Source organism: Etheostoma cragini, chromosome 14, assembly GCF_013103735.1.
Source record: "Etheostoma cragini isolate CJK2018 chromosome 14, CSU_Ecrag_1.0, whole genome shotgun sequence".
NCBI lineage: Eukaryota > Metazoa > Chordata > Actinopteri > Perciformes > Percidae > Etheostoma > Etheostoma cragini.
The window spans coordinates 19,158,586-19,183,261 of NC_048420.1; the positions used below are offsets into that span (position 1 = coordinate 19,158,586).

The window sequence follows — 24,676 nt, forward strand, 5'->3', positions numbered from 1 at the left end:
TGGTTGTAACGGGTGGTTATTTGAGTCACTGTTGCCCTTCTATCAGCTCGAACCAGTCTGGCCATTCTCCTCTGACCTTTGGCATCAACAATCATTTCCGCCCACAGAACTGCCGCTCACTGGATGTTTTTTCTTTTTCGGACCATTCTCTGTAAACCCTAGAGATGGTTGTGCGTGAAAATCCCAGTAGATTAGCAGTTTCTGAAATACTCAGACCAGCCCTTCTGGCACCAACAATCATGCCACGTTCAAAGTCACTCAAATCACCTTTCTTCCCCATACTGATGCTCGGTTTGAACTGCAGGAGATTCTCTTGACCATATCTACATGCCTAAATTCACTGAGTTGCCGCCATGTGATTGGCTGCTTAGAAATTAAGTGTTAACGAGCAGTTGGACAGGTGTACCTAATAAAGTGGCCGGTGAGTATATATATATATATATATATATATATATATATATATATATATATATATATATATATTATACATAACACCCAGCTCTCAACTATCGTTTTAGGCTGCTATCTTCTTTTGCACCGCTCTGCATTTTAAACTCACTCAGTGAAACCTGCTTGTTGAGAATTTCAGCATTACAACTCATACTTATAATATTGACTTTACATTTGAAATAATACACATGGATGTACTTTTGAGAATAACAACAAACAAATAGTGTGACGTGGGCATGGCATGGTACTTTTTGTGTATTGAAAGTTTAAGGATCAGCAGAAGAGCAATGAAGGCCTTCGGTGGTCAATAAAACACTTCAGTATACTGCTTTAGATTTGGACAGACAGGGGAAACAGGAAACCCTGCATGAACACAAAGCAACCAATGGCTCATAGCAACTGTTGTCCGCATAAACATGAAAGAAAAGTTTTTTTCTTCTTCTATTTTTCAATATTCTGTGAAAACTAGTTTAACCTATGGAATAGCAGAGTGATGTCATCAGTACCAGAGACGTTGCCCTTTCAGAATCAGGAAGTCTCTGTACTAGTTTATCCTTGCCTCACTGCATCAAAGCAGCACTGCCTGCTCCAGGGCTCCTGCTTTCTAAGAGACTCTTAGGAAGACTCTTTGTAGAAGAGAGAAATACATGAAGAGAAAACATTTAAGGCATTAATAGAGGATCTTTACAAATAGGCAGCAAGATAGACAGAAGCTGCAGCCACTTTAATATTTATATTTGTCCCCTTGGCAGAAACTAGAAAATTAAAGTAAAGATATTAATCTGTACTTTAATGCAATGTTGCACATGTTGTTGTCATTTTTAGTTAATGTTGATACAGTAGTTGGCCCAAGTTCACTTAACTGAAGCACTATTTGTCATCTAAAGTTAAATTTTATCTAAATGCTTTCTAGAAGGTGTTAAGCTGCACTGAAATAGTAAGAAGTTGCTCTATGTCCATTGTTTTTGGTGGCTACAAAACAATAAAAAACAAATCATACTTGCATTATTAGAAAGGAATACAGTTGTATTTAGATTATTTTGATGATTTTCAGATCAGAGTTTTTAAAATGTATAACAGGTTAACAGATAACACAACCTGATTTTTTTCATCAGCATAAGGACTGTGTATTTTGGGGCAAAGGACTGTGAATACCAGAAATCAATTCAATACAGTTACCCACGGAGCTGATTTTATATAGCTTAACTAGTCTTGTTTGATACATATTGTTGTAAAGAAGACAAAATCACTGAACTTGATCCTGTGTCATAGGCTGTATCCTGTTATTGGAAGGGTCAGGTTTTTTTGGATAGCTGCAGGATTTAGGTTGATTCGTGTCTGTTGAGCCAGCCTTTTCTCCTACCCAGCAGCATCTTGCTGCACAGAAGCTTTACCTGTCTTACTTCACTGCCGGCTCATGTGCTTATGTTTACATGCTGCTCCAGCTGTCTGCTACAGTCTTAAAGCTAACCTCTGTGTTATCATCCCTCCATTGGTCTTGACAGTTCAAGGCCATGTGGGGCTGTTGATGAGGTTTTAAAGCAGCTAGGGCAGGGGTCTTTGTGACGGAGGACAGGGGCTCATGTACGCATGCATATATATAGATAGAGAGGATTTTTTTTTAAATTAAATGTAATGTTTTCTTTTGAAGAGCATCATTGTTTCACATAATGTTTGGTATCTGTTTCATTCCCCTTGTGAATATTGAGTAAAACCAATAAGAATTGTTTTCTTGTTTTGTTTTTAAGGAAAAGAATAATAATACTGGCCTAAGTGCAAAGATGTCCAAGGCTCCAGATTCTCCAGCTCGGTCCCGCTCCAAGTCCAAATCTAGATCTTACTCCAGATCTCACTCTAGGAGCCGCTCCCGCTCAAGATCCAGAAAACGTCGCTATAGGTAAACCCAGTTTTCATTTTTTAACATTTACCTACATCATTACCCCTTTTTGTTGTGTATGTGGTGAATACATTTCATTTTCATTTCATTTAATTCATCATTGAAGTAATTTGCTGTTTGCTTGATCTGTTCTTTGAACTCCTAATGTAGTCTACTCAAATTTTGGGTCGAACGTAGGCCATGTCAGTTTTAAAAACAGCTTTCTAATGGAAAAACCGTCCAGCTTCTTTTATCGAATGAATAATCGCTAATCAATTGTTAAGCGCGACCGACTATTCCTAGGTGTGGAGTTAGAAAGATGTGAGTCCAATGCTTGAGGCCAGAGGTTTGAGGCAACAATAGCCGCTACAAGCATACAACAGCCGTATCTCCGACCCATCTGTCCAATGTGGAGTTGCATTATGGGTTGCTGGTTTGGTAAACTTGCAGTGCTGAGCTGTCAGGCTTTGTCCCTTCCCCTATCTCCGCTATCTATTTTTGCTATTTTGTCTGTCACTGCATCCAGACCTTAGCCCCATCCAAGACGATTGTGAGTGGTGTAAAGATATTCAAACAAGCCGGAGCGTTTTTTTTTACCCTATCCCAGAATGTTAAAGGAAAATTCTGGTAAATTTTTAAGTTAATCTTGATCGCTATAAATATGCGAGCACAGTCGATAGAAGCACAAAAAAAGCCAAATCGGTGCAGGTAAAACGGAGTAGCTGCAGCAACTGTATGTCTAGAAGCTTCCACTAAGCTAAAACGGTAGTGGATGGGGCAAGTTTTAGAGTGCTGTTGTGCCCATTAACAGACACACAATGCAATTAAAATATCTGTGCAATATGAACAGGGACCTAACGTGATGATAATATGTGTTTTTAACTCAAACATTTCTTAAATTCCCCTACCCTGTCTCTATTCTGCTGGTAGCTAGCTCACCCTGTTAGCTGCTGGCTGTAAGCTGCCATGTGTTTAGTCATGTTTCTGCGACAATCATCACGCAGCAGTCCCATGTGTATTTGTAGCTCAACCATTTTGTGTGCGATTGATCTGCTGTTGGTGAGTAATTAAATTAGATTAGATTAAACTTTATTGTCATTACACAGGTACAGGTACAAGGCAACGAAATGCAGTTTAGGTCTAACCAGAAGTGCAACAGCAGTAAGTGCAGGACATACAATGGTTTCATAAGTGCAGGGCATGAATATGTACTGAATAAATATAGAAATGAATACTATTATAAACAAATAATAGAATAGGTTTGGCAGTGTCAATCTGTGTGGTAGTAGAAGTCCAGACCGACATCCTTGCTTATATGGGCGCCTGCTCTACCAACTGAGCTAACTGGGTGCCCAAAGGCAACATGTTTTGACAAGAAAGAACAGCACTTTGCATTAAAAAAATTTTTTTTTAGTTCTGTTACATCGATTTTAATACTTGGAAGTTATTTCCTTATTGGGCCCCACTCATTCCAGGTATTCTCTCTATTTGCATACATGTTTTTTCTGTGTTGGAGTAAGGCTGACAAATCCTCGAGCTATATGCATCAGCTCACCTTCCTTTCTTCTTAAAAATCACCAGTCATCTATATTTGTGACATGTGTTCATGTTTTAATATGCGTACCCTTACACCCAATATAATGATTTTTATATTTAATGTTATTGTGTTTGCCTTAAGTGAGGGAGTGCTTCCCACGCTGGCTGCCTTGTTGTTGTGGTCAGTCCATGTTTGTGTTTGAAGCTCGGGAGTTAAAGCACTTTCACAGACAGTGAGTTGTTCTTTACAGATCATTGCTACACTGCATGTCAATGATTTGTCGAAAGGAGTAGAGAGAGAGAGAGACTACTCTTGGCCTTGTTGTAGGCCAAGAGTAGTCCCTCCCGCTTCACTGCCTCCTCCCTCTGTGGTTTAGAGCAGGTTGTGGCCTGGGTATACCCTTTGTCCAACACATAAATTAAAGCCAGACAGACAAGCCTGCTTGTGGGAATATACTGTCTTTTGTTCAGGACTTCTCTGCTCTAATGAAAAGGTGCAAAGGGTAGGTATGTAGTTGGCATGTACTTGTAAAACTTAATATCTTTGTCTGTGGCTTTACAGGCCTTCAGGGCAGCTGCAGTGTTAACATTGCGTCAATCAAAGTCACATCTGTTATATCCCTGAATGTAAATGCTACTTTACATTTCTTTAGTTTGGATGACTTTTATTTGTCTCTAATAAGTGAATTTACAGTTTGCTGTATTATTTGCAGGTGTAGTGTCATGGTGATGTGTTTGATGTCTGCCATCATGTTGCTTGCCGTCAAGTTGAAATCACATCTAACTTTTTTGTAATATTCTCACTTCAGAGGCAATAATGCCTCTCGTAATGATTAACGGAGGCAATACTGCGCTCAGTGGAGATGCTTCCCTGTCATCAGTGAGCTTACATGGCCCCCTGTTGACACATGGGCAGTAATAGGTCTCTGTCTCCTGTCAAGTTTACCCATGATATGATTTTGGGACCAACAGGGACCATTGTGTACACGTTATTTCAATCTCAAAGGTTACCACAGTAAAAGAGGTTTTGAGAAGTTGTCATGAACTCCATCTGCTGGTCAGATAACTGAATTATTAGTCGAATCTTGTTTTAACCTTTGCAAAAATACAATTTATTATAGTTTATTAGGCTATAACTAACACCTATTTTCTATTAATCCTCAAATTATCAAAAGGTGGCATCTTACAAATTGCATAATTTGTTCAACAGCCAAAAACCGACAGACAAACGAGAAGGTTTTCTGGATACAGTCCTTTGCCTAGATTTCCTGACTGTGTGGCTCTTGACATGCAAGGTTAAATAATTGTGTATTGCCATAATACATCCTTTGCCCCCAATAACATAATTATTCTTCTTTTTGTCTTTTCTCTCCCTCATCCAGTTCCAGGTCTCGTTCCCGCTCTCACTCTCCGTCCTACAGAAACTATCCTACTAGGGACTATCAGAACAACAGAGGTGGGTTCAGGGGCTACAACCGAGGCTATCGGAGGCCCTTTCACTACCGTGGCAGAAACCGAGGCTATTACCAACGTGGCGGTCATTACCAGAACCGGGGAGGAGGCGGCGGCTATGGCTATAAGGCCAATTGGCAGGGGGGTGGTGGGGGTGGTGGTGGCGGCTGGCACGATCGGCACCATGACCAGGACCATCACTCTCACAGTCCCAGGAGGGGGCGATCACGCTCCCGCACACCCAAGAAGCGCTCAGGCAGCCGGAGTCGCTCCCACTACTCTGACCGCTCGTCCTCGCGAGGATCTCGGCGTTCTAGGCGCTCCAGCTTCTCCTCGCGGTCCCGTTCCTCAACCCCACGTCATCGCAGTAGCAAGGGCAAGCCTGGCGCCAAGGATGCTAAGGAAAAGTTAGAAAGTCCAGCGGAGAAAACAGGCGAGGCAGCAGACGGCAGTGCCATCGAGAAAGTATCCGGAGGTAAATGGATTGACTATGACGCCAGCCCTAAACGAATCAGCCCAGAAACTAAAAAGGAGGATGCTCCCACTAGTTCTCCTGATGAGGGCAAAGGACCAGGGAGTGGCGGTCCTCTTTGGAAAACTATCGGCACCGTGTCCCCTCCAGCAAAGAGCCCCACAAAGTCTGGACAAACGGCCTCCTTCAGTGGCTTTGGGTTCTTCTCAAAGGAAGACGCCAAATGTGGAGATAAGACCGTGATCTCTGCAGCCTTCAAAAAGTATGTTTAGTACTTTTATCATTATTCAAATTTTTCTAACAAATTATAAAATGTTAATTTTCTTCCTTAATGTTAAGATTTTTTTCAAAGTTCCCCTGGGGCAATACAGACTAAAAAATATTCATATTAAGAATAAAAAAAATATAAGACTCTGTATAAATATTATAATATGAGTTGTGATCTCTACTAGTTGCTTTACGGATGGGCTTGTTTTTCTTTTCTTTGATGCTTATAGGTTTATCTGTTGCACAAGATCTGCCATTGTGTGAAGCCGGCAGTAGTGATTTAAAGTTATTGTTTTTATTTTTAAGTTGAGGAGTATTTTGACTGGGGAAATTTAGTAATGAGCCAGTATATTAACACTAAGAATAATGTCCCAAATGATACTCCACTGCCAGTGAAAAATTAAATTAGCCCACTGGACTGTCAAAATGTAAATGTTCTCCCAACAGCCTTTCCTTGTATTATAACCCAGTTAAAATTAATATGCATTGTTGTTGTTTTCTTACATTTTTGAGGGTTTTGGATACACAAGTGTAACACAATTTGAGTGAATACTCAAAACGTGCATAAGTACTAGGCCTATGTCACTTTGGAGAATGGAAGGCGAAAAGATTAGATTCACAGACAGCAAGAAGTTGAAAATCCAATAAAAACATTACGAATGCAGTTGTGGCGTTGCTGGTACTAAAGCTCAGTTTGGTTCTCTGTTTCAGGTTCTTAGCTGAGAACAAAAGCAGAAAGATGGCTGCTGAAAAGGAGAATGGTCGCGATAAAGAGGAGAGCAAAACAGACGGAGAACTAGAGAAAGGGGACAAGTCTGGAGACCTTTTCAACACCTCGTCCACTTCTTTCAGCGACTCCAAGGAAGACAAGACCATGCCTTTCTTTGATGCTGGAGAAGAGGAGTTCCTGAAGTCTCACGGGCTGAAAGAGAGGGACATGGAGGAGGAGGGTGAAGTCAAAACAACCCTCACAGCTCGCGACATTTTTGGGAAATGGGGGGATGAGCCAAGCTATTCAACGTCCTACTCGTCAGTTAAAGAGAAAACCCGGAGAGATGCTGAAGAGGCAGAGCCCGATCATATCGAGGAGGAGTTGTACCGAAGCCGCAAGCACAGCTCCAAGAAGGAGGAGAAGTCCAAGAAGAAGGAGAAGAAGGAAAAGGAGAAGTCCAGAAGGAGTCCGTCCCCTCTTCCGACTTCCAGAGAGAAGGAGAGGCCGCTGTTTCCTGGAGCTTTCCCTTTTCGTGAGGAGTCACCTGTACGACATCTGTCTGCGTCAAGGGACGACTTTGAGCTCAAAATCGGTTCTCTAGATGAAATGCCCAGGTATGTTTAGTAATACCTGATCATATACTTACGACTGCAATATTACACTATTTTGTGTGTGTGTGTGTGTGTGTGTGTGTGTGTGTGTGTTCAAATTTTCACTCTGTGTATTAATGCAGAAATTAATAACGCGCAAAAAATGTTGTTGCAAAAGCATTTTGTCTGTTCTAACTCCATTCAATAAGAATATCTCAATACGTGAATACAAAAAAGAGAATATGATATAACCCTCTCGTCCTGAATTTGGGCCAATGTGGAGGATAGTTTTACTTCTCATTGTTCTTCACCTCTTCTGTTCTCTCAGCTCTTCCCAGTCTAAAGAGCGCCTCATGCCCCGAGAACTACTGAAGCCCACTAAGAAAGATACAGAGTTTCGTTCCATTTTCCAGCACATTCAGTCAGCACAGCTCCGTCGCAGCCCCTCTGAGCTGTTTGCTCAGCACATAGTCTCAATCGTGCACTACATCAAAGGTAAAGTATGATAGGATATGGTTTTGTCCAACCTCTACAGACTAAAGATAAGACAACAGGACTTTGGACAGTTGAGGAGATCCGCTAGACATTTCATTACCTGTTTACATGTCGGTTACCTGGTGCTGCTGTTTTGGGAATACGTTTTTTCATTTTTTATTTGCAGCTCAACACTTCCAATCCTCAGACATGAGTCTGAGTGAGCGCTTTGCCATGTACCAAAGAAAAGCTGCAGAGGTAGAAATGATGAAGCCAAGAAAGAGCCCAGAAATCCACAGGTATCTACAATGTCTAATCATCTGATCATAACAGATTTATTCAACAAAGCACTTCCAACTTTTCACAGTCATTGCCTACTGACAGTGCTTTTTCCTCCTATTAGGAGAATCGATGTTTCCCCAAGTGCCTTTAAGAGGCACTCTCAGCTGTTTGAGGATATGGAGGAAACGAGCTACAAGGTGACCCGCCATTTTGAAATTTGACGTATTTGGAACAAGCAAATTTGAGACGATCTAAAGCAGCAGTGTTCAGCTTTGTGCTTTTCTTTCAAAGGATGCATATTTCTAAATCAAAAGAGCCCAATTGTGTTTTGTAAGTGCCAAGCAAGCCCCCCAGCCTATGAGATATGGTTATTGATTGGGTATGTACGAACCCAAGCAAAGGCTATAAGGAAGTGAATTAAGATCCTGAGTCCAAGCCTCTCAAGGGATGCTTATCAGTGCCTTTACCTTGTAAGTATTTTTCCTAAAAAGCAAAAAATCAAGCTACGAAAAACTGTGAAATTCAATTCATTTTAATAAGCTACATGCATGCTGCTGGTTTCCACAAATACTTTAATATTAAACTGTGAAAAGTAATTATTTATTATATTATATATACATATTATGTATGAATGTTTATTTGCTTTACTGCATAAGTAACCATCATAAAGTTGTGTGGGGTTTAAAGTAAGAATTGTCAGTATTCACATTTTGTCTCCACCACTAGAGGGAACACCATAGTTGGTATATGTTGTGCATCTTTTTTTGTAAACAAGTGATGCTTGTTTTGAAGCTTTTTTTGTAATTGTCTTGTCACGGTTGCCAAATAATTAATAGAATTCATTATGAATTTGTCCGGTAGTATTACAAACAGCTGGTGTAGTGGCTAATTGCCACATATTTCTGCAGGATCCAAGTAAAAAGTTCAAAGGCGACGTGATGGACCTTCGCCTGGATATTGAAAGACGTAAGAGGTTTGGTGGGAAGGAGTACAAGCGTGAAGGAGGCAGGAGCCCCGGAGGCTCCCGAGGACCCAGCAGAGAGAGGTCCTCTGAGAAATCCGGGAAACACCACAAGAAATCCAAGTACGTTCAATTTGCTGTCTCAAATTTTTCCCCTTGGAGAGGTTTCAGTCTTATTATCAAACCAGCAACAAGGCAATAGGGAACAAAGTGTTTAGGAAGTGGTTACTATTGTTACTATGGATATGTTGCCTTGTTAGGAAGATTGCAGCAGTGGCACCTGCCGCCTCCTCTTCCTTTTTTCCCCACACATATATGTCCGCATATATCAGAAAAATAACCAGTCAGGCGCTAAGATGGATGACAAGTAACATTGCGCTAACGTCAGAATTAAAGGGTTCTTGATGTAAAAATTAAGAATTTCCAAGGGGTGTTATCGACCGGCGTAGAAGAAAACGCGCTCAGGGTGTTGTTTTTGTGAAAGAGGACGGTAGAGCTCATTTTTATGACGCCTGCGTTCAACTTTTATTTTTGTGCTCACAGGAAGGGTAAGAAGAAACGGGATCGCTCTCCATCCTCCTCTTCCTCCTCCTCCTCTCCATCCCCTTGTCCTCCACCTTTCAGAGGTAAAGAGTTCATGGGAGGAGAAGGGATGGAACAATTGGAGGAGGGCTACAGTCACTCACGTTATCCTCCACGGGACTACAGTGGGCCCGGAGACAGAGGCCCTCGAGATTATGAGGGCCACAACACAGAGAGAGGCCGAGGCCGTGGATTTGTAAGTTCCTGTCTGTGCTTTGTTTATCTCTTCAGCTGTATTAGTTTTTTTCACTGAGGTACTGACATCTCATCTTTTTGCAATTCTTTGTCCTAATGGCATCACAGTAGACTACGCTTCTCTGCTCTGTTCCTTCTTCCTAATGCTAAGGAACATAATGTGGATGATGATGATAATGATGACACTATCATACATATTCCATGCACTACCTGATTTTTATTAAGGTAATGTAGCGTAAATCAGTGGAACTTCACCTCATCACTAAAAACAAATGCCTGATTTCCATCAGTATGGCTTGTTATTTGTGTGTTCTGTCGTTCTCATTGTCCATGGGTCTATTTTTTTGACTCTAACTTGGACCAAAAAATATTAAATATTAAAGATAAATATTCTTTTATCTTATTGTAGAAAACATGCATTTGTCCCCTGAATGCAAGTTTAAATCCATCTTGTTGTTTTGATTTCAGTTCCCCAGAGTCAGAGGGAGAGGGTGGAACAGGGGCAATTATCCAGGCAACAACAGCAATGGAAACCCTGCCAATATGAATCCTGCAGTGCGCCCTCCCGAGGAGGAGTGGGACCCTGAATACACTCCCAAGAGCAGGAAGTATTACCTGGTGAGCCGCTGGAGCAACTTATTGATTCAGTGGCACTCATAAAGCCCTAAAAACATAGACATTTTTCACTGGAGACATTTTGACTTGTCCCAGGCAAACATTTACACATTTTGTTTACCTACTATTCCAAGTGTCAAATGTCTGCTTTAAAAAAGCCTATCAAACTATTATGTTGAGCAATGCGATCACAAACAAATGCTCACAATTTGATTAATTTTTAAGCCAATTTTGCATTAATTTACAGCTGATAGTATGGAGGGCGGCAGGAAGCAAAGGGAGAGAGAGGGCCAGGGGCAAGTTTTTAAAGGTGCATGAACCCAGTTCTTCTCATGTATACCTAACAACGATTAGTAATTTCTGTTTCTTTGTAAGACCGCCTGACGCCAATGTTGCAACCAGCTTGATTTTCCGATTAACCTGTGTACTGTAACTTGAAAACACAACAAGTAGCCGTCAACAAAGTAGCCTATGAAAAGTGCTCACCGCTAGTTTACTTTATTGTTAGACTCACACAAAACAGGCCCATAGGATAACTCAACTCTGTTTTCATATCAGAGATTGGATGAGGTGGAGGTTCCTTTGAAAGACAGGGAGGGTGAGGCAGTTAGTCAGCACTGGGTTGCAGGTAGGTCATGTGCAGTGTGTTGATTCAGCAAAAGCCAAAGTACGGAAATTTAAAATGACTTCAAGGACCTACTATGTGCCAATCTGCCAAAATGTCACATGCTTAATAAGAGTCCAGGCCAAGGGACATAACATGCCAACATTGTGTCATAATCATAGTGCTACCTACTGACTGGAAATCAGCATCATCTGATTTACATGAAATTGCCATGGTGTGATCTGCACCATATAGAGCAACATAATGCATGTTTAGTGCTTGTTGTCTAACACCATAGTGGACACAGGGAGTGATCCAAAATTTACAATTCATCATCTCCAGCGCTCCGCACTCCGCGCAGAGTCTGATGGTTTGCTGAAATATAGCCGCGTCGACCGGCGTCCTGCCAGTGCCCCCAATGTGCGGGGAATCTTGAGGGCCCGTTGCATGCACGCGCTTCACATGCAGCTTTAATTATCATTAGTCATTGAATCAGCTTTATTGGAAAGCATCTGATGGTTATTTCTCAACCAAAGTAAAGGCTTTAATGTTGACAAAAGACGTGACACGCTGCACAGCAAAAAACTCACCTCTGGACCAACTTAAAACATTTTTGCAGCTTTCCCATAAATATGAATAGGTTTTAAGTTTGTTTAGTGTTGAGTTTTGGGGTGGGACAAAACCAGCACCAGGCTCAACTATCCTGCTGTGTAAAGGAACTCAGAATTGACCTTTTAATGTTGCCTGTGTCCCCTTTCAGCATGACGATCGTGATGGTGAGAAAACCTGGGTAGACAACCGGGGAAGAGGCCGGGGTTCCTTCCCGCCTCGTCGGGGACGCTTCGTCTACCGTAAGGGGGGCAGCAGCCCGAAGTGGACCCATGACATGTTCCAAGGAGGAGAAGGGGGGGAGCCAGGAGATGACACCATAGAAGTAGGCCGTAAAGAAACCAAGAACCCCGGAGACGCCGCCGCTCAGAAGCAGTAGATCCACCCACTGCATCATCATCTACATATTCACGAGCGCGTCAGTTTCAACGGTTACAGCGGTGATGGGATGAAGGGGTTGTTCTTTTTTATTTTCCCTTCCACATCATCTCATCATTTAATTGTTAAAAAAAAATGTGTTTAGTGAGTTTGAGCCTTCTGACAGTTAAAGTGAAGAAAGAGCTGACTTGAATGAAGAGCAGCACTCTGTTACTTGTCATGTCCTTTTTTAAATGTAAAGGCGAGTTTTTGTTTTGCAGCTGGTCCACTTAATTGTATCTTTTTAAGAAAGAAAATACTAGGGCAACAAAGATGAATATTCTCTGAAAAAATGACAAAATATATGCATTTGTGCCTTAGAAAATGAATATAAATATTAATACTTGTGTAGTCTCTTCAAAGGTACAGCCCCGGCTATGAGAGGTACACCTGTACCCGTTTTAATTGTGGGAATTTACATCTTGTTTTTGGGGCTGTGATAAATCTTTGATGTTACTGCATGATACGTTTGATTCACATTTTGCTCCTCGGGACCAATCACTAGTGGGCTCAAGGCTCATGATCGTCAAATAATCAAACATGAAACATTGAACCCCTTGAACGATTGTTTGTCAAATATATTATCCAAGCTTTATCATATAGTGCCACTTCACCTGTAGTTCTCCGTAGGAAGTGAAGACATTTGTATGTGTGTTTCAGAATATTCTCATTGCTTGTGGTTGTTTTCAGTTAAAAAGAACTGTAAAGAATTTGGCAGCAAAATCCCTGGATTTTGATCCGCTACTGTAGTTTTTCTGTCTCTGTTATAAGAATTTAGGATCTTGGCAACTTTTTTTTTTTTTAGATTTTAATAATGAAAATGTTATTGCAAGAGGCTAATACATGTATAGAATTAAAACCTCTAAAGTAATGTAATCTTAACATCTCGTGAGGGGAAAAATCAAAATCAAATACGGCCATTTTTTGTTAAATACAAAAGTTGCAGTAAATCTCTTACAACAAAAGACAGTTTTAATCTTCTCAGAGAACCTGAACATCAAACAAGTGAAGTGAAACCCTAAAATTTGGGACGAAACATTTTGTCAAAGGCAGTGATTAAAGTGTATATCTTTAAGATGGGTTGACGCAACTAGCAGAACTAGTTTTGTGAATGTCACTGTGCTGCTTCGTATCACTTTTGACTGTACATACTGCATGTACTAAACCGAACTGTAGGACTTTTGTTTAATCTAAGGCTGAAAACTTTTGTACTGTTCTCAAGAGCTTTGGAGTACTTTGTCTTTTAATTTTAAATAAAATTTTCTTTGATTCAGGGGGATTTGTGATGGTGATTTTTGAAATCTAAAAAAGAACAATCTAAAATGTGTTAAATGGTTTTTAATTTACCTCCTTATTGTATGGGGTCTTACATACCCCACTGCAGAATGTGTAAAAAAATTATAATTGCAACCAATTTTATTTATTTTAATTTCTGACCTTATCATTACCATATCCAATATGTATAAAAGTATTGACGTGGTAACTTTGACCTTAGCCACAAACTGGTCACTAGCACCTACAGTTGTGTTCAGAATAATAGTAATGTGTTTAAAAAAAGTGAATATTGCTCAAAATCCTTTAGAATAGCTTTTCATTCCATAATATCAATGCAGTGGAAAGGCTGCACATTCAATTTTGTATCAAAAATTGATCAAGTTTGTGTTATACCTTTACAGAAAGTGAAGAAAAAGGAATATTTGCTGTTTATTTGGTGTTTTGGGTCATTGTCTTGTTGAAATTCAAAAGGCATTTCCTCATCAGCGTAAGGCAACATGACCTCTTAGAGTATTTTGATTTACTGAAACTCATCCATGATCCCTGGTATGCAATAAATAGGCCCAACACCACAGTATGAGAAATACTGTACTGTCTTGACTGTCTACTGTGGCTTGAATTCAGTGCATGTGGGTCGTTGGACAAACTGTCTGCAGCCCCTAGAACACTTTTGCTCTCATCAGTCCACAGAATGTTGCTCCATTTCTCCTTTGGCCGGTCAATGTGTCCTTTTCAAATTTTCAAATTTCAACCTATTCCGTACATGTCTTTTTTTCACCAATGGGCCTTTGTAGGGGCTTCTAGCTGATAGCTTTGCTTCACATAGCCTTCATCTGATCGTGACAGTACTCACAGGTAACTTTAAGTCTTCTTTGGTTTTCCTCGAGCTAATCAATGATCAAGCCTTTGCCATTTCGGCAATTCTTCGATCCATTTGAATGGTAGTTGACCATTTTTTCCCACGTCGTTCAGACGTTCAGGCATTCGTTTGGATGCCATTTCAAGGCATTTGAAATAGTTTTGGCTGTTATGTTTTTGGAAATTGGAAATTGTGGTATTGCTACTTTTACTAAATAAGTAATTAAAATATCTTAATACCACCTCTGCTTCTCGGGCAGTCACATCTGCTTTCAGCTCCGCACACTGACCTGATTTAAAGAAGTGGGTTTAAATTCATGTTTATAAGCAAATCTCATAAAGTATGAAGGGGGGTGAGACCATGTAAAATAGTTTTTTTAAGCTGATAAAGAGAGCCGGGCCTCTGAGAACACAAACAAGTGGGAATTTGTCACAAAGTGAGCACACACCATCAGGTCATGAGTGTCTCATTTGGTCTGTATTGAGAGTGTTGCATTCAGTGCAACTTAACGGACACTGGACGGAAGCAGTACTGCAGTTGTAACATAAAAGAGCCTTTTCATGGACGGAGGAGGAAATTCAGCCAACAGAAAATGTCTCCTGGAACATTGCTTGGACCCACCTGGGGGGGCTCTGCATTGGCTATATCTACAGTATGGCTGAGGTAAATGGCTCTTTCATAGCCACTAAACAGACATGTCTTCAGCAGAGAGAGCTGCAGTGTTATAGCTAAAATGGGGAAGGAGGATACTGGGAATTGTGGAAAGGGAAGCACAGGAAGTGGCTGGGTCAGAGACCCAAGCCAATTTAAAGACTGGGAAAAAACTGAAGGATGTTCTGTGAGAATTTGACCTCTCTGCTAATATTAGCCCACCATGAGGCGGCACCTCTGGGAGAAGTTTAACACCAGGGCTGCAAATAATCACCGTTTTTTTGTATTAATATACAGATTATTTTCTCATAAATAAAATTCAAAACGTTAAAACACTATTATATTATTTGATTAATTGTTCATGTCAGTATCAAATAAAAGGTAAAAAAAAAAACATGAATTAGTACAATCCAAAACATAAACATATTCTATTTACTATCATTGTTATAAGACAAAGAATTAAGAGGGTCTTCACATTTGAGAAGCTGAAACAGAGAAACTTTAGTATTGTTTGGGGCCGGACTATTTCTTGGGCGGGACCGGTTACCTCACCGGGTTTGAGCGGCATCGTGAAGGTAACTACAACATTACAAGTTCTGCTTTTTACACTTGGAGTTGCCTGTTACCTCTTAGGCAAAGATGCTTCATAACATCTAGAAAGATTTATTACAAATAAGGTATTTCTGAAACGTCTCTTTACAGTCTTTAGACAGTTCCAGGCTAGCAGTTTCTACGTGTTTTCAGTGTTTGTGCTAAGGTTAGCTAACCGCCCGGCTCCAGCTGACGCTAACGTAAATACTTTAGCTAGCCTGATAACTAATTACATAACGTTACATAAGTAGCTAGCGTTACAGACAGTGTGGTAGCGATTGTGTCATGTAATTATCCGCGAGAAAGCAAATTAACACATTGTTTGACAGACAAAATTATCATAAATGGACACTGCTGCTAGAGGTGCACCCAGCGATAAATATATGTCCTGTTATTGACAAAAAAATGGTAAAACTTTTATTTATTGACATCGCAGAGATATGGTAAAATACAGATGAAGCCAAATATGCTGCATACACAATCTGTATTTTGTCAATTTGATACAAAATACCCAAACCACATTGTTCAATATTAAATTGATGAATAAGAATATTCACATACATTTATACAGACAAAATATATAACACTGACAATGTAATTCTGTGAGGTGGATCTTTATGGCACAGTCAAAGTGTCTCTTAGTGGTAATGGACTCGTCCAATAGTCCCTGTCCCTGTGACCAGAATGTCCGGCTGCCCATTCCTCCAGATCTCCCTGACTATTCGTTCTCTCTCCTCCAGACGTCGGGCCTTCTCCAGCTCCTCAGCTGAAGCAAACACATTCACATTCCTCAGAGTCCCGTTAGACTGGCTGCTGCGATCACTCGTGGGCCCCATTGTCACTTTAGGGATCTCCGTCTCCTCCCCATCTTCCTCTGCGATGCCCTCCTCATCCTCATCCTCTTCTTCCTCACTGGACTCCTTCAGCTGTCTCCTTTCAGGGGAAGGGGGAGGTCTTCTATGGCGGCGAGTCCTGCAGGCGATGCCGGCCACCAGGAGGCACAGTGCCGTGAGCAGGCCGAAACAGACGCCCATCATGAAGTAGAGGGCAAAGCTCTCTGGATTGGCTGTGTGGGCAGAGAAACACAATGAACGAGTTCGATATGACCTCAACAACTGTAAGTACCAAGTCATTTTACACAATTACTCAAGTACTGTACTTAAGTACAATTTGAGTACTTGTACTTTACTTGAGAATTCCCAGTTTGGGCTACTTTATACTTCTACACCCCCCGCAGAAAGTTTTTTTCTCTGTATTTTCTACACAAGTATTTATCTGGTGACTCGACAGTTTCATGCTGTTTTCATTGATGGAGCCCTGAGCCCCAGGTTGAGAACCACAGTTATACACATTGAAGTTTTTACCTTTGACGTGAGCGTAGGTCGCCATGCTGTTACTAAGCAGCTCCATGTCTCTCTTAATAGGCTCCATCCTGGTTTACTGTGGGTTCAAATACCTACCATCTCCTGGACCTTCTGTTACACACTGAACTCCAACACCAAGATAGATCCTGTTACAAAACACACAAGGAAACAGTCCTGAACATTCAGTCTGATATAATACAATATAGTGCCACTTTTAAACCCACTAGGGAAGTCTGAGCTCTTTCAAAAGATGCCTCTGATCTAAACGGGGGTCAAAAGTCATTAGACAAGGACATTGTGTGCCTCGTAAGTGTTTTACACTCAAGCCTGCGGTGAGACAGCAACATGAGGCCCTCTGTGTCTGGTGTGTTGGATGTTTATATTTATGACATTAGTGCCTGAGGAGGCTCTCTTCCAGCATTATGCAAATGTTTTGTTTTGTTCTTCTTTTCCCACAGAAAACAAGTCACATAACAGGTTCCACATGGAAACTCTGGCTATTAACAAAATCATGTATTGTTGTCTGTACCTGCAAGAACATTCACAACAACGCTTACAATGTTTAGCAGGTATAATGTTTACCATCTTAGTTAAGTGTTAGCATGGGAATGCTCATTAATACTAAACTCAAAGATAGCTGAAGCTGATGGGAATAGGTATTAAAAATGTGAACTTGATACTGGCATTTGATGAAAAGTCAGAGGAACACCAACGTTAATGCAGTTCTTCTTGGGGGGGGACATGAATGTTTATAATAAATTTCATCCAATAATTGCAAGGACATTTCACTTAAATCTAGAAAGGTCAACCTCTTGGTGGTGCTAGTGTACATGTTGTGGCATCACCAAAGTCAGAAGGACTCATTCTCTGGGAAACATGAATGCGTGTAAAAAACTCTCATGCTAATCTATCCAATAGTTGGATATTTCAGTCTGGATCAAAGTTGTGGACTGACCTACCGACATATGGACATTGACATCCCTTTCCTCTCCCTGGCCCTAATTTCTGTGTATAACTGACAGACCTCATTGGAACTACTCTCTACTGGGATTGTCACAGATGGTCCCACAGTTACAGTAAAGCTTGATGTAAATATGGGGACTGATATTTCCCACCCCCTCACATTCCCTGTCATTACAACAACACTGGGCGTGGGAGCCGAATGTTGTTCTTTCTGGTGCTTTCTCTCCAGGGAGAACAAAATCATGCCTGCTCAAATCGCTGCCATTTGGGGGGCTTGAGTCTCTCCCCCACCCTGATCTTTATCCTGGTGACTCTTGGCAGACCATGTGCACTCTCAAAGGTTTTCTTTTTTCTTTTTTTAAGGGGGAAATTACAGTGGTTGTCTCTATGGTGGCCGCTGACTCATGGGAACTGGTGGGTCTCAATCAGCACAGCCTTCTGTTCGGCATTTAACTCACAGACCGAAGAGGCATGACTCCATCTGCACCCTCAATTTACGCCCCCCCCCCCCCCCCCCCCCCCCCCCCCCCCCCCCCCCCCCCCCCCCCCACCAGACCTCAACAACATAAGTGGACAATTTAGTTTCTGCTTCAGCTCGTTTTAGGTCAAACTGTTTTTGTTTTAATTAAAGACTTCTACATGCTCACCGATCAGGTTTATCAAACTTGTAGCATTTATTACTCTACAGTTATGGCCTTTTTTTCAAGTCATTTTTTTGTAATTTGAGTCTTTAAAGGAATAGGTGACATTTTCAGATATATTCACTTTCTTGTGGAGAGTAACATGAGAAGATTGATACCACTCTTCACTCAGAGAATGTTATTGATCTTCAAATCTAACTCCTGGTAAGAAAAGAAAGCACAAATATTATTTTTGTTTAAAAACAGTCTACGTGTGCAGTGAAACTTTTTCTTCTTGTTTCCAATGTAAATTTACTTTTTGTTGCAAAATTAAGTTTACTTTTCCTTGATTGTAGGGCAGTCTTATTTTGTCAAATTTCAAGATGATGTCTGAAAACTTCTTTAAACAGTTGGATTCTGTTACGATATCACTTCACTGTCAGTTTCACTTATTTTAAAAGATTTGTAGGAATTAACTGTGGACAGAAAGGATAAGATAGACGTTTTGCAGTGCAACAGTTGACCATTTGGACAAACAACACTACTGTGCCTTTAGCAGAAGCATGTTCACACTCTTCTTCTGTTCTCTCACTTGCAGATTAACAAAATACATGTAATTTAAAGCAGAGCTCCACAGAACTTTATGACAGCCTGGCAGCAGGAAGTTAGTGGTGAAGTTTGCCCGAGCTGGCAGCACAACACTAATACCAGACAGAGACAAATGTCCATTATATGCAGCCACCGCCGTCTTGGGCAGACAGATTTACACCTAACATTTCCAGACAAGTCCAATAACTTTTCAACTTAACTATACACATGCAAAGCCCGGCAGCTGTAGCTGTTTATGTAACCCCATAAAATGCACTCCCGTTCAACCCTCCCATACTTCCTGCCTAGATAGTCCTATTTAAGTTAAAAGAGGAAACCTGAAACCATTGAAAATAAGACTTGTTGTTTTACAGTACACCACCAAATATTTACTGGAGGGACTGTCAAAAATACTTTCATCTAGCACAGTGGAAAGTGGATAAAACTATAAAAATACATGAAACAAGCTGGGGTTTGTCTTCAAATTTATATTTAAAGTGTTGAGGATTTTGGTAGCTACTGCACTTATAAAGGATTTTATGGTCTGCGGTATTGTAAAGAACATGGCGCAGGCCCTACTAATAAACTATGTTTGTTGCCTTGTTTATTGCCTGACAGCAAAGTACCAGCAGTATATTCAAGCAGGATCCTTGTGGAAATGAATTTTTTTTTAAAATTTGTAAAAAAAGGTAGAGACAGGAAAGCCCCTGTAATTTGCATGCTTTACATAATAAGACTAAAAGGTAATCTCATCTTCTATTATCACTCACCTTGGTCCCAGATGAAAGCTGCACAGCTTGACTAACACAAAGTTTTCATTCAAAAAAACAAAGAATTTAGATCCAAATTTGAGCCTGGTCTGTCAACACTTAGATAAGATCCCATAATATGGATGCAGGAGAAGTTAGAGGTTGTTGGTCACTCAGTGTTTGTGACAGAGGAGCTGATGTAGCTGCTGGAGAGGGAGCAGCTCTCCACTATGATTCACTCCCTGTCATCCTTTAGAATAGGAGGACCAGCCAGAAACAGTCCTCACATGTGTTGAGAAGGAGGTGTTTCCTTTTCCTGAGAGATAACTGAAACTCACGCATGTACCAATGGCATCTGACTCCACAATAAAAAACACAAAATGACGATAAACCACACTAACGTCAACACCTTAATAGAAATCACCCTTTACGGGAGTTCTTGTGCATCTGAGCAGATTTGAGCACAGACACGACTGTCCAGGCGGGAGGTGATCTCTTCTCTGCTGACCACAAACGCACCAGAGTGAGGTCTGTTCACTGTTAAGCCAGGAGGGTGGGACAGGAAATAGCTAGTCGGCTGCCATGGGCACCGGGCCGCGGTGCCTTTGGGGGCTGGTGGATTAATTGAGCTCTTTGTATTTTAATCTCAACATCGGGGGAGGAGAAAAAAAAAGACCTCAGCAGTGCAGTTTGTGTCTCTAACTGAGTTTAATAACTGAACAGTGAAGCCAGCAGGTGCTGCTGTGTGATGGAGTCCAGAGGTAGAAAGTACTTTACAATGTTGTATTGGGCGTTTCCATTTTATGCCAATTTATAATTATTATTATTTCTATTTTGGAAATACGCAAATATTTTACATAAGGAAAATAATTAGCAGTAGTACAATGCAGAAATACTCTGTTACAAGTAAATGCCCTGCATTTAAAATTTTACTTAAGTAAAACTCCAATATGTAAATTACTTGAATGTTGCAGCCGGTAAAGGTCTGGCTAATTCTGTGTGTTTGTGTATAAAATATATATAGTGAATTTCCCCCAGGGGATCAATAACGTCTTGGGGATGTAATACAATTTTATTGTTGATTATATTATGTATAATCTGAATATGCAAATAGATATAGTACAATAGTTCCCTCAAACATTTAGTGGAGTAGAAGTAATCTACAAATACTTGTTCTTCAGTACAGTACTTGAGTAAAGTATATTCACTTTTAGGGCTTTATAGTATATTTTACTGATTATACTGAACTTTTACTTTAGCATGAAAATGAAAACTGGGCTTTTTATTGGTATGGAGTATTTTTATATGGTTGTATTGGTACTTTTACTTAAGTACAGTATCTTATTACTTCTTTGACCACTGGTGAAGTCTGAGACACTGAACTAGACCAGGTTTTGTCTTGTAAAAGAATTGTTTATGCGGTTGAGCCTGTGCTATTCTGAGTTTAGTGAGTGTTGATGTGGCACTCGGTCGTGTTTTTAGCAAAGCAGCAAGCAGTCATTATGTGGGCTGCCGTCGTGTCGGTTTTAAAGCAGTCAAGAGAAAAATATGTCCCTAAAAACACACTGAAGCCACAGCCAAAACAATGATCCAAACGCAGAGGGACATTCCTGTGTGAATATTTTTCAATTTAATGCACTTAAAATGACTGAATGCTGGTGAATGCACTCCCATCTATCTACAGCACAGGGCTTTTCTGCACTAGCTGCCTCCGCCCCTGTTATGTCAGGCCTGTCCTCTTCCTGACACTGTATGAATAACATACCCCTTTACAAATTCCTCAAATTCCCAATCGTATTTTTGTATTGGAGAACACTGGGACAGCAGTTTCCAAGAGAAACACTCTCGTCCTTTCACCCCGCTCCGCTTGTTTCCATTGGCTAAACAGAGTCCCATCCTGCCCGGCTTGGATGTCACACCACCAATCACAGGAGAGTGTGACAACTCACTGATGCATGCAGCAGGGAAGTTTGTGAGGTGGAAGCTGTGAAAACATGTCTGCTTGTTTTCCCCTCCACCAAACCGGCATTGATCATGACTAATGTTTTCCTGGACAGACAGATGGGCTGTGTAGTGCTCCAGAGCACAGACACTGCCACTTTACACCACACCCGCACTTACCATTAATTGTCATATGTTCCATTAGATTTTAAATAAAGCAGTCGTGTGATGGAACAAAATTGTTTTGAGCAGACAAATGAGTTGATAAGCATATTTATTCATAATTCCTGTCTGTATTAGGTTCTTGGAAATTTGACATTGTGATATTCTGTCATCCGCAGATTTAATAATTAAAATAATTGTTTGTTAGAAAGAAAGGCTATATTGCCAAACCTTTGAGCTTATGGCCCTTTTTCACAGGTCGTGAGATGTGAGCAGTTCAGTCAGGTAAACAATGTATTTTTGCCTAACTGAAACATTTCTTTCATTGTCATCCCATTTTGTGACCCTTCAGTTTAGAAACTGCTGATCTGGTGGGATGCTTGTTTTCAAATCTGGGGAAAAAAAAAAATGCTGGTTTTCTTAAAATAGCAGTACGCAACAGAGTTTTGTATTCTTCTATGAAAAAGAAAATTAGTTTTATTTTTTCTTGGAGTACTCTTTTCTGCCTCCTCCATGACTGGCAAAGTTGCGGACACGGTGGATCTTGGCCAGTTGGCTCTGTATGGTCTTCATTATGTCCATGTGGTCTGGGATGTGGACGTAGCGGACGTTCCTGCCCGTGATGAACAGGTCCTGCAGCCGGGTGAGCTTACCCCGTCTGTCCCGGTACAGCACGTCCTCCAGACGTATGTTCATGAATGCGTCCACGTTGACCACGCGGCCCCGCGCTGTGCTCTCGTTTCTCAGGTCCACCGTGGTCACCTCTCCCTGCAGGCCCTGCAGCAGGACCACCATACTGTTCTCTGTGATTGTACGCTCCCGGATGGAGTTGAAGACTTCAGCAACAGGCACCAGGCCCGACAGCGGGGATTCAGTCCCCTCAGACTCCATGGACATTAGCGAAGAGGAAGTCCAGAGGTCAGGGATGCCTGCAGACAACCAGGAGATTAGCTGAGGTCATACAATTCATCAGCAACACTGCTATTTATTGTGCAACATGTTTTGTTGATGTTTGTCTACAGTATGTATTTATTATGTCCAGGGCCCGGGCTCTAGGCTATGTGTAATGCTGCCGTCACTGTGAACCCTTGTTAACCCTTGTGTTGTCTTCCTGTCAAAAATTGAAAAAGAAACAATGTTTTTGTCAACGTTTTTAACTTTTTCCTCAAGTTTTTGTCCTTTTTTTATGCTTTTTTTTTACGTTAAACACTACGTAACACTAACTTGACTTTAAAGTTATTTTTGGAATTTAATGTCAAACCTCATTTTTAGGGAATTATACTTAATGTTTGAGTTAGAAAAGCAGACAATATGAATTATTTAGACTAAAATTAAAGGAATGATGTTGGATAACCAGACTGGAATATTGTCTGGAACTATTACTCATTAGTATTTCGACACACCTTCATTTTTTTTCTCCAAATGCTATAAAGTTGAATACTAGCTACACCCCAAAATTAATTAAAGTAAAGATGTGTACTTGCCGAAGAGCGCTGTGTAGAATCAATCATGTTATTTGGGGTAATTAAAAAGAACAATGACATAGGAAAACATGAGGGTTAACACTGATTCTGGTTCTGTGCAATAAAACGGAAATGAACAGAAACCAAAAACTGGGTAAATATGAGAACATCTACTCAAAACAATTTATGGTTAGAGCTGAGAAGAGTTGTAAAACCACAGAAGTAAGTTTCCTCGACAGTGTAAAGCTGTAAACATACTTACTCATAGTTAATGTAAATACAAGCAACGAATTTGGTGTAAGTCATAAATTACCTTGATTAAGTGTAAAATCTATATTTCTAACTGAGGACAGCACTGTCTGAGCCACAGACTTAGACACACCTGCATTTAATAAAGCACTGATTGGAAATCAGAGCAATCAGCATTTCGGCGATGCAAGATTACTGAACACAAAAATGACTCGGTAGTCATTGTGGGTGCCCAGTTCAGACAACAGGTAAGATATTACTCCAAAAGAAATATAACATTTATCCCAAATAGAAACATTTGAGGATATTAGTATTTTTTTCAAGCTGAAACACAAGGCAGGAGTTGACATCTCTTAACACATACACTGTCGTTGTTGATAAACTATTGACATGGGCTAATGCTAATGCTAGCCTGCTAACGAGCAGCATCAGTACCTATCAGCCTTTAACCATGTTTACTAATATTTAGTAGATTGTGGGGCTGACATTAATTCTGCTTTGAAATTAGCCAAAGAAGGAACCTTTCATAAGGCAGATATCTATAGGTTTATGGAGGACAGAGGACTCAGCTCATCTCAGTTATGCACAATTCGGCTCAAATGACTGTTAGCGTCGCGCCAGAGCAGATAACAAATTGGATATTATATTCTTGGATAATGTGTGTTAGGCTCACCTGGATTACCTAAATCCCTATTTCATGTGAAAACCAACAGCACAATCTTTGCAGTTGGAGGTAAACCGTTCGAATATGTCAACAAGTTCCCCCGCATGAAGTCCTAAGCGCAGCGTGATGACGTTTCATGGTTTTGCGTCAATTTAGAACAACATCGTCCTCTGCAGGCGGCTTCAGAAAACAAACTGCGGAACAATAATGGATGATTTTCTCCTCTCTAAATATAGCATCATGTTAAAACAGCAATAAACATACAACGCCGAGGAAAACTTGGTTGTATTCAAAATACATACAAGGGATGAATAAAAACATGAATCATTTCATGATGTCTTGAGTATTTATAATGCATAATAAAATGTATTTAAGAAATCCTTTGGGAAATTTGGTATATATGCACCATATGACTAAATCTCCAGATTCTAAGGCAATTTGGT

At 40.6% G+C, this 24,676-nt stretch overlaps 3 protein-coding genes across 10 annotated transcripts in view; 1 reads left to right on the forward strand and 2 right to left on the reverse strand.

The window, feature by feature from the left end:
* thrap3b (thyroid hormone receptor associated protein 3b) overlaps positions 1-13,370 on the forward strand; it is a 19,859-nt gene extending 6,489 nt beyond the window's left edge. For 2 of the 5 annotated variants that reach the window (XM_034891919.1, XM_034891918.1), the window contains exons 2-11: positions 2,199-2,347; positions 5,245-6,048; positions 6,765-7,379; positions 7,684-7,850; positions 8,017-8,128; positions 8,233-8,308; positions 9,020-9,195; positions 9,616-9,850; positions 10,318-10,467; positions 11,829-13,370. In XM_034891919.1, coding sequence (XP_034747810.1) covers positions 2,232-2,347; positions 5,245-6,048; positions 6,765-7,379; positions 7,684-7,850; positions 8,017-8,128; positions 8,233-8,308; positions 9,020-9,195; positions 9,616-9,850; positions 10,318-10,467; positions 11,829-12,056 — 2,679 coding nt within the window. In that variant the 5' untranslated portion in view covers positions 2,199-2,231 and the 3' untranslated portion in view covers positions 12,057-13,370. Of the gene's footprint in view, positions 1-2,198; positions 2,348-4,227; positions 4,366-5,244; positions 6,049-6,764; positions 7,380-7,683; positions 7,851-8,016; positions 8,129-8,232; positions 8,309-9,019; positions 9,196-9,615; positions 9,851-9,957; positions 10,075-10,317; positions 10,468-11,828 lie in introns of those variants that run through there. The other 3 variants (XR_004659348.1, XM_034891920.1, XM_034891921.1) reach the window with 3 other exon arrangements.
* A 2,703-nt stretch (positions 13,371-16,073) lies between these two features.
* eva1bb (eva-1 homolog Bb (C. elegans)) lies at positions 16,074-20,267 on the reverse strand. The gene is made up of 3 exons (XM_034892652.1): positions 19,776-20,267; positions 16,835-16,980; positions 16,074-16,536 (listed from the first exon to the last, which is right to left on the reverse strand). The coding sequence occupies exons 2-3, from the start codon at positions 16,899-16,901 to the stop codon at positions 16,109-16,111; spliced, it is 495 nt and encodes a 164-aa protein (XP_034748543.1). The 5' UTR covers positions 16,902-16,980; positions 19,776-20,267; the 3' UTR covers positions 16,074-16,108.
* A 1,910-nt stretch (positions 20,268-22,177) lies between these two features.
* Positions 22,178-24,422, reverse strand: lsm10 (LSM10, U7 small nuclear RNA associated). Of its 4 annotated transcripts, none has more exons than XM_034892637.1 (2): positions 24,243-24,422; positions 22,178-22,786 (listed from the first exon to the last, which is right to left on the reverse strand). In XM_034892637.1, the coding sequence occupies exon 2, from the start codon at positions 22,752-22,754 to the stop codon at positions 22,335-22,337; it is 420 nt and encodes a 139-aa protein (XP_034748528.1). In that variant the 5' UTR covers positions 22,755-22,786; positions 24,243-24,422; the 3' UTR covers positions 22,178-22,334. The 4 variants fall into 4 exon arrangements, with proteins under 4 accessions (XP_034748528.1, XP_034748531.1, XP_034748530.1 ...); XM_034892640.1 differs by having other exon boundaries at positions 22,178-22,767; positions 24,243-24,358; XM_034892639.1 differs by lacking the exon at positions 24,243-24,422 and adding an exon at positions 23,634-23,659.
* Between the last annotated feature and the right edge of the window lie 254 nt (positions 24,423-24,676).